The sequence below is a fragment of the Nestor notabilis genome, unplaced genomic scaffold (assembly GCF_000696875.1).
Source record: "Nestor notabilis isolate BGI_N333 unplaced genomic scaffold, ASM69687v1 scaffold700, whole genome shotgun sequence".
NCBI classification, from domain to species: Eukaryota; Metazoa; Chordata; class Aves; order Psittaciformes; family Psittacidae; genus Nestor; species Nestor notabilis.
Genome location: NW_009911349.1, coordinates 22481 through 32027, shown reverse-complemented (window position 1 = coordinate 32027; position 9547 = coordinate 22481). Strand labels below are relative to the sequence as shown.

Sequence of the window (9547 nt, the reverse complement as noted above, 5' to 3'; positions counted from 1 at the left end):
GATCTGCAGAGACAGAGCCCAAACCTCAGCCCCACAGCGGACACCCCACATCTCGCCCTCCTTCCCCGCACGTTCCCCATGTGCCCATCCTGGGTGTGTTATTTGAGGCACAAATACACGGTGTTTCCTCACCCCACTTGGCCATAACATCTTGTTTAACCTGGAGGCTGGAGGAGATCTGGTAGTCTCCCTATTCAATACTCTGGTGTTAGACTTGGTTTGAAGTTAAAAACAACGCCACATCTCAAAGGATAATTGTGCTTTAAAATGACTTTGCAAGCAGATGGATTCCCCCTAAACGCTGCGTGGGAGATGCCACCCATCCCTCCTCTTCTGAGGGGGACTTTGCTAATCGCAAAGTGTCGGGAGTGTTTTTCTGTGCTTTAAAAGCCAACCTGCTCCAAGGCGACAGGCGCCTTCGCCTTAGCCCATGCTGCCATCTCCCGGCAGCCCATCGCCACCACATCAGGGCTGTCCCCACCACTGGCACCCCACCAATGCGTCCGAAGACAGCAAGGAGTTGACAAAGCTGCTCCATCCTCCTCCTTCCCAACCCCGTGCAAAGCTTGATTCCCATTTCCACCCCATCATCTTCCCACGGAACCGGTGCCACCAGTGCCAGGGGGGCTATGGGGAGGAAAATGAACCCACAAACAACATTGAACCTTCCTGGCATCACTGCAAGCCCCCAGGTCACCCTACCATCGTGATCCCCAGGCTCCAGATGTCAGATTTGACGCTGTACCCCTTCTGGTTCAGCTCCGGGTTAATTCTTTCAGGCTGTGAATAGACACAAAGGTGGTTGAGGAACAGGGATGGCGCCAGTGCAGTGCCCCCCCCCCAGGACCCACTGACCTCAGATGGGTCTCTGAGGATGGCAGGCCAGGACCATTCAGCCCATGCCACCAGCTTGCTCTCTTGGTTGTGATGGGGCCAGATGTGGTCCCACATCCTTGGCAGTGAAATGGGTCACCAGAAGCAGATGGTACCTGCACCAGGGATTGGGGTGGTGGAGCTGAGCTGGCACATCTGGCACACAGGGGGTGACAAGCCCCAGCTCTCTTGCCCTGTTTTCACTCTTTGCAAGTGCTCCACGGAGAGTGAACCCTGAATAGCAGGTCCCAGGAGGAGTCTGAGGGACCCAATCCCTGGGGACTGTTTTTCCTCCCTGATGGAAAGTACTATTGTCCCCACAGGGCAAACAGCAAAAATGCAGCACAGAGTAATTACAGAGCCTTCCCCAAGGTCACAGGGAGATGATAAGGCAGCAAGAAGCTGTGCCCAGGAGATATGATCTGACCCAGGAGATCTGTCTCTCCTCTCTGCCCCTTTACGAGTAACTTCAGGGATACATCTTCCAAAACAAGTCCCCAGAACACATGCCGGAGGCTGATCCTTCCCCCTTTAGGATGACCCGATGCCCAGGCTCATGTTCCTCAGCCCTCACACGCAGCTCAACTTACAGCCATGTAGGGTTTGCATCCTGCATCCATGGTTTTAGCAACCGAGTCAACGAGGTAACCGCTAATGCCAAAATCGCACATTTTCACCTGCCCCTGCGTATTGATCAACACATTAGAGGGCTTTACATCTGCAAGAAGGAACACATACCACAGTCACTGTCACGCACGGGTGGCTGTGCCAAGCCAGAAAAAGCCAAAGAGCTTCCTAGCAGCAGAGGGCACCAAAGGTGTCCAGGCAAAGCCCGGTGCTCTGCATGCCAGGAACCCGCTGGCTGCAGATACTGCAAGTTCAGGTGACAGCCTCATGGCCTGTCATATGTCCTGCAAGTGTCCCTTCACTTGCAGAGTCCTCTCCCTGATTTGGGGGAGCAGGAGGTATCCCTGCATGTAACCATCGTATCCCACTGCACTGTATCCCACTGCGTATCCCATAGACATGGGAGCGCTCGCAGGGGAATAACCCATCAGGGCTGAGGGCATCCCTTAAGAGGATGTCTGGAGCTCTGGCAAGTCCCCAGGTGGTTGCGGTCTCATGCCACAGGTAGAACAAAAACCCATAGGGAAAGGATGAGGAATGGGCAGGAAAGGGTGAAGAGAAGCAGGGGGTGCAGGGGAAGGAAGGAGCAGTAAAACAAGACAAGGATCAAGATTTCAGAAGCGGCCTCTAATTTTAAGGATACCAAGCTTGAAAGCAATGTGAACAGCAGCAGGCGTGTGGGTGCTCCACACCTTATGGAAATCAGGCCAGTGTCTCATCTATTTATTACTGCAAGATTTATCCGCTTCCCATCACGGCCTTATAATCCTTGGTGCGTTCACACTTGCATCATGCTCATGAAGGCAGTTAAAATCACCATCAGAAAGGGAAATTTAGGCTTAGGAAGAAGCTCTAAGTGATATCCCTGAGAGCATGGAGGTGCTCTCCTGCACAGCAGGCAGCTACTCCTTGTGAGGCTAATACCAGCTGAAATCTCACCACAGTGCAGGTAGCACTGTCTGCTCTTATCCCAGCTGATCCTCAAAAGGCAGCAATCATTCCCCTGTTGCCACCCAGGAATAAGAGGTCTCTTCTGCAAGAAGGTCCTCTGTCTATATGTGATAAACTATTAAATAGCAGAGCTGAAACACCATCTGAAGCTGCTTTTGAGTCCCGCCTATTAGAACTGGATGATTTATAGTTCATTAACATCTGCTCTCTAATCAGCATTTTGCAATCAAAAGCTTCAGGTTGCCGAGATCCTCACCCATCTGTTCCTATGCTGAAATAAGATAATTTTCAGTGGAAATCAAACAAGTAAACAGAAATGCAGAAACCGAGCAGCATTTCCCACCTACTGTCGATGACACAGAAGGCAGAAACTCAACCCCCAGCCACATGCAGAATGTACAGTAGGTGGCTGCAGGATAGAGCTGAACTCTGATCCTTCAGATGCTCCTCTCTCCGGCAGTCACACACTCCAGAGAGGGCTTTCTCCTCTTCATGACATTGAAAATGACCCTTTCAAACTAAAGGTGTCCAGCAGCAACACTGCAAATTGGTTTCTTTGTAAGAGTGTCCATGGCATCTTTGAGATGCTCTAGAGGTGAAATGTTTAAGGAGGGTATTTATGACTTCACTTGAGGCTACTTTAAATATCACACTATTCTGCCCAACCAGTGCTTAGGGAAGCTCACAGAAGGGGATGAGGATGGTTAGATCATGGCACGAGGCATCACACTGACATGGAGATGCCTCACGCTGCATGCCAACATGGAGCCATCAAGCCAGGGGAGAAGCCTTCACAAACCTGATCCAAAGCCCAGTGATGGGGAAACCCTGGCACCAGCATGCAGATTTTAAAGAGCAAACACAGCAGATACTTCCTTCGAGTAGGTTTTGCTACTCATGAGGTGCTGGGGAATACATTTGCTGTCTAAGGCCCATTTTATCTCAGGTATTTTGGGAGCCCTGTGCCTGGTCACAAAGCCAGCCCCTGCAAGGCTGAGAGCACGTGGCCCAGAGCAGACAGACAACAGCATGGTAATGGCTGTGAGCTTGGCACTTACCTCTGTGGATCACGGAGAGCTTACTGTGTAGATGTTCTAGTGCTTTTACAATCTGAAACAACAAATCTAGAGTGAATCACAGCTGGCAGCACCATGAGGAGGAAATGCTATCTGGCTTCACCCACCCCATCCTCACCAGACCTGCCTGGAGGGAAGGAATTACATCTCCCACCACAAGTCCTGCACCATCACAGCAGCCCAAGGTGATGGTGGGTACCCAGGGATCTCCCAGATCCCTAATAAGAAGGCGAAGGAGCTGCAGGGCCCTCCCATATTTAATGCTGTGCCATCTCTCAATTATATCCACAGGCACGTGTTGAATTATTTATGGCTTATAAAAACCATACTGGAAACCAGCTGGGAATGTCCATGTGGGCTGGCCCATGGACCATGCTCTTCCTGGTGAAAATACAGCAGGGAGTTTGGGTCATATAGGACTTGGCTTAGAAGATAAATACCCTTTCCCTTCCTCCTCCCACAGATACTAATCCCACAGCTAATACTAATAACTAATACTCACAGAGACAGCTATTTTCCCTAAGATGTCCTCAGGAATCGTCAGGCCTTTGTCAATGACATGTTTGTAGAATTTGTCCAGTGAGGTATCCATCAGCTCCATGCAAATCCACACATCTCCCTGGAGGATAAAGAAAGCAAATAGCTGCCTACTGGAATGAAGCATCCTTTCCTTTACAAAGGTCTTCTTTGGCACTTGCCCTTTGCTGGCCTATTTGCCTCTTCCCTGTCTTTTAATACTCACTCAGCAAAACTGTATCCCTCCAGCTGGAATTAAGTGCTGTCCACCTGCACTACCATTTAGAGGTAGTGAAGTGATTTAGGAGCCCAGAAAGTTACCAGGACTGAAGCTCCTACATGTTCAAGTCACTGCAAATGCTCAGTCAGCACAAGTTCAGCTCTGCAGAGCTATGCTTAAAACTCTTCAAGACATCTTGCTTTTCAGAGCTTTCCACGTTTTTCCTCCACGTGGCATTCACATTGCAAGTCAGGACAATATTAACACTAATGGAGCAGGCTGTGAGTTGGTGTCCTCAGCACCAGCCATCCCCATCACTCAAACTCACCACCAAGCCCCAGCATCTTGGCACAGGGACCTCAACCATTCCCAGCACTAGGGCTTGGCTACCTTTGGGCTCTTCCTGCCATGGGACCACGTCTCTCTGCTCACCAAGAAGTAACTGTATGTAACAGATCCTTAGGCTGGGATTGAACAAATCCATATTGTACCAATTCTCCATATCTAGATGGAGATTAAACCCCTGGCAATTGGAGGGAGCCTGGGCATGGGAATTCAGAGCCTGGGAGAGGCTCCAGTCACCCAGGGGCAGCAGGGCTGATGTCCAGGATGCCATACCTCTCGGAAAAGTGCCCCATAAAAGGTGACAGTGAAGGGGCAATCTACCGTCCTCATGGAGATATCCAGATCCATCAACAACCTCTTCTGCTCCTGGCTGTTCACTGTGGCTCGGATCCGCTGGAAGACAAAGCATTTAGCATTGGCTGTCAGCACCTCCGTTCCACAGCCATACCCGTGCTGTGCCTTGACAGTGACTTAACATCACCCTTTACCCTTTTATCACACCTCTTTGTGTTACCCTTTTTTCACACCTCTCAGCCCAAACTGAAGGTGATTTTTCTCTTCCCTGCTAACACCACTCTTTCTGCAACAGCCAAAAGTCACTGTGGCTTGAGAGAGGAGAAGTGTGAAGGAAATCAAATGCTAGGCTAGAGAAATCTGTGACTTTTGGAGCTGCTGTGGACATCTATTTACATCAGCAGACTTTGGTGATGTCTACTGCATGACAGAGGGCTCCAGCCCTGCACCCAGACCCCATAGCTTTGCAAAATAGACATTTCCCTGTCTCCAAGGGAAAGAAAATTATCTTATGCAATTAAAAATACAGTACACTCTTCTTTACCATTACAATTAGTGTGCAGAGCCCTGAATCTGAGGGCACATCCACATTACAAAATATGCATATTTACAAAATGATGGCAAATAGCTTGTAAAATCCTACTGAAAACAGGAATATTGTAGACATGGGTGTATGCACTGCAACGGTGGGAACACACCATGCTGTTAAAACACACCCCTTCTCTTGGTTAAATGGCCCAGACCCACCTGGTCACTCTTTGCCCCTGTGCAGAAAGAGGATTTCATAAGGAAAGCAGTAAATCCCAGTAAAGACATGCATCAGAACAAGCGAGATGAGACATGTGCATGAACGAGAGCATCCACACACAACGACACAGACAGAAAGCACCTCGGAAGCTCACTCTACCTTCACTGCCATGATCTGCCCGCTAGGCATGTGCCGCATCTTCTCCACCACCCCGTACGCACCTCGTCCCAGCTCGGAGATGGGCTCCAGGTCATCAGCTTTCACCTCAAAGTTCTGTGGGGGAACAAAACATCAGTGCAAAAGCGGCTGCTGTGCGTATGCACAGAGCAAGGAGCGAAACACCCCTAAAATCTAACCCTGCTTGCAAATAAATTCCCCTCTGTGCATCCCCCTCCCTATCGGTGTTCATGAGGCTAGAAACAAAATCACAGTCCTTAGAGGCTGTTAGGAGGATTAACTACTGTGTGGTAATTAGCAGAGTTCTGATGAGGATGTGCTTCCTAATGACACAAGCAGGGAGCCTGCGTCAAGGAGAATCCTGAGCAGGGTGGGCGCAGGAAGGACCATCCCTTCAATGGGATGCTCCCCCCAGCAACCAAGTATCCATCCCACCCCCTTCAGCTGCAGCACTTTCAGCTTCCCCATCCTCGAAGAGCTTGGATGGAAAACACCGCATCAGCTTCTCCCCTCGGAATCACCTTCAGGCTTTTTCCTTTTAACCTCCTCCTCCCACAAACAATCATGGAAATATCTCTATGTTTTTTAAGGCCTGTAAAAGCTTATTGCTCCAGACCTATACATAGGCCACATACCAGCTGAGCGCGCCCCATTTTTAAACCATGGATGATTTACTTTGCCTAGCATTCGAGATCTCTTTCTTCCAGCCTTACACAGAGGGTGACTTCGTTTGCAGCCCTGCATCCTAACCTGCCCTTCTCCCTTCTGCCACAACATTGTGCAGCAGCTCTATTTTTTGCTTCTTATTATTTTTGGATGCTTATGAAGTGCCTTTGCTACTAAAACCAACCATTCTGTTTGCCCAATGCACGACCACATCAGTCAATCATCCTACAGAAAGAAGCGGGTTATAATGAACTGATTCACGGTGCAAATCCCACACCGCTTTCTGCCGGCGCAGCAGAAATAAACCCTGCAGCCCCAACTGTGCTGGCTGGGGATGCCACAGTGAGCAGGGCCACACACTGCATTACTGTGTCATTCCCTCGCAGCTCCATCGCCTGCAAAAGGAGCCCTGGCTCACACTTTTGTGTCACAGGAGGGATTTAAGCATCTCTGCCTGCCTGACACTGCTCCCACTGTTCAACAAGATCCTCTCCAAAGAAGCACTTTGATTCTCTCAAGGCCACTCTTCAATTTAGCAGCAAAGGGAGAGGAGGGAAAGTGGCTTTCCCTAGGGATCAGGGGGGAGTGTGGAAAGGCTGCTGGAGCACATCCTAAAGGAACTTGGCTGGACATTTAGGGAAATGCAAACCATGGCATGCCAGTCTCTCCGAGATAGCCACATACCTGTGTCTGTAAAACTGAGCTCTGGGTTTCACAAGTGCCTTTCTCTTTGCACCACCCAACATGGGCTTTCTGCCTCCATGCATGGAGCCCTTTTGGAGTGCCTAATCCTTTCCTCATGCCTAGGACTGCAGGGGAGAAATGATTTTCTTGGAGCGGGCGCTTGCTCTAGCAGCAGGCGTTTTCCTTGCCTCGGTGCTGCACCATTTTGATCCAGAGGCATCTCACACTCTTTTCACCTTCCAGCCCCTGCTCCATGCCAGGGAAAATACAAAATCCAAAATGAAAGAAAAGCCTCCAAAGACCAACATTATAAAACACTACTGGATTAGCATTTCACTTCATGCATTAACCCGCTGACACCAAAACCTATCTTTTACACCTAATGAATTTATTGCCCAGCTTTAAAATGCTTTTATGAACACTGCTATGCTGTTTTTTCTCTTATCAAAATAGCTGGTTTGGTTTTTCCTTGCTATTTTTTCAGACCATCAGGTGGACTGGTTTCCACGCTGTCACAAGGGTTTGCTTCCAGGACCCGAAGATCCACCCTGAGTTAAGACTCCTGATGAGATTGCCTTCAATATTAGCAAAGGGAAATACTTGGGATGACAGCTTTAAATCAGCAAAGGCACTGCAAAGGAGAGTAAAATCTGCTGTTAGCAATCCCCTCATTTATGATTGTTATTTTGGGGGGATTAGCTAGAATAATGAGGTGAGGAAGGAATTTCCAAGGTGAAAAACACGAAGTGGACCAAGGTGTCATAGGATGCAAAGGGCGGATTTTTGGGGATATGTTCATCAGAGCGGTGACAACCAGTAGGTCACTCTTCTCAGCTTCTACTCATCCAGCAACTGCTTTTTATTTCAAGCTTTTAATAGCTTTTGTTTATTAATCTGCCCTTTTCTGTGGGGCTGAAGTTAAGCAATCCCACAAGCAGCCAACACCAGAGCAGCCAGCCCAGGATGGTCATCTGTCTCCGGAGGTCTTCTTCTCACTACAACTCCTAGTCTTACCTCTTCGCCAATAGAGATGCAGGCTTTGGAGTCTAGATCTCTGGGTGGCCTGCAAAGGAGAAAAGGGAAAGGCTGAGAAATGTTACTTACAAAGATCTAGTTTCCCTCGATGGGTAAATACAACCACTATGGACCCCCAAGCCATCTCCTCACACCTTCAGGCCAGCAGCCCTTGCAGCCCTGAGCAGCCTAACCAGTCTCTTAGCTCTGCAGGATCAACAAATACAGCCAACATTCACAAAGACAGCCCAAAAAGGGGACAGGAAGGAAGCTGCTGGAGTTGGCTTTTCTCACATCCAACTTCCCCATGCAGAAACCCAGAGAGATGCATTGCGAAAGGCAAGCCAGGTGCAAGCACCAAATCTCTGCCAGCCTGAATGAAAAATGGATTAAATGGGCATAAAGGTCTAAACCCCTGTAAATGATTACCCAAGTCACACAGCATGGGTTAATAGGCTAATAAAAGTCAGTCCTCAAGGAAGCAAGGAGAGCCAAGCAGGCGGGAGTTGCACAAATTGCCTTAAAAACACAGGGATTTCTTTTGCAAGGCTCAATATGTAGGGAAGGGGATGCATTTTTATGCCCTGACCAAAATGCATGTTACTCAAACTGGGTGGCCAAAGTGCCACATCAGTTGAAACTGGGTGCCCATTCCAGTTCTTCCCTTTCCTGGGCACATGAGACATGCACCACGGGCAGTGATGGGTTAGAGTGATAGGCTGAGACCCCATGGTTATACCTGGGGCAACAAGAGAAATACAAGGACTGTTAGGATATTATTGTCCCTAATGATGCCAATATTAACCCAGGCATTTTGCCCTTGTTCCTTGTGAAGGGTCCCTGTGATCCATAAGGGTCCCCATTATCCATAAAGGCCCCTGTTATCCCAGACCTGCAAGCCCGAGCCCTGGCAGCGCAGGCACAGCAAAGGCTGGAAGGCAGCTGGGGCTCGTGGTTTTCTGTTCATTCTGCCTTAGTGTTTGCAGACTTACGTGGAACTTGTCTGTGGTTGCTCAAATGCTTCTTTAGGAATTTTCAGCCCAGGGTTTCTCTTCTTGCCTGTGAAACAAGAAAGAGGCAGAATTAAAGAAAGGCGCTTTTCTGTTGTTGTTGTTATGTTGTTTTGGTTTAATGTGCAGAACACAGCTTGTCTATATTTGTTGACCTTATTTAACATAAATGCCCGGCCAGGCTGGTGGTGTTGTCTCAGGGCACAGAGTTCAAAACATAAAGTGCCTTTGTTCAGTAACGCTTCATTTAGACCTGCAAGGTCTGGCTGCCAACTTGGTACAGAAAGCAGGCAACAGCTCTGGCAAAGGCAGGCCATGTGGAAATGCAAAGTGAAAGGTATTTCTC

The 9547-nt window shown here is 48.9% G+C and overlaps 1 protein-coding gene across 1 annotated transcript in view; it reads right to left on the bottom strand.

The window, feature by feature from the left end:
* Positions 1–9250, bottom strand: part of MAP2K6 (mitogen-activated protein kinase kinase 6) — a gene marked incomplete at its 5' end in the record, with an annotated part of 16267 nt that extends 7017 nt beyond the window's left edge. Inside the window, 8 exons of the mRNA XM_010014167.1 lie at positions 703–780; positions 1464–1591; positions 3510–3561; positions 4030–4146; positions 4882–5001; positions 5810–5923; positions 8192–8240; positions 9184–9250. Of these exons, the coding sequence (XP_010012469.1) occupies positions 703–780; positions 1464–1591; positions 3510–3561; positions 4030–4146; positions 4882–5001; positions 5810–5923; positions 8192–8240; positions 9184–9250 (725 nt within the window). The remainder of the gene's footprint in view (positions 1–702; positions 781–1463; positions 1592–3509; positions 3562–4029; positions 4147–4881; positions 5002–5809; positions 5924–8191; positions 8241–9183) is intronic.
* Between the last annotated feature and the right edge of the window lie 297 nt (positions 9251–9547).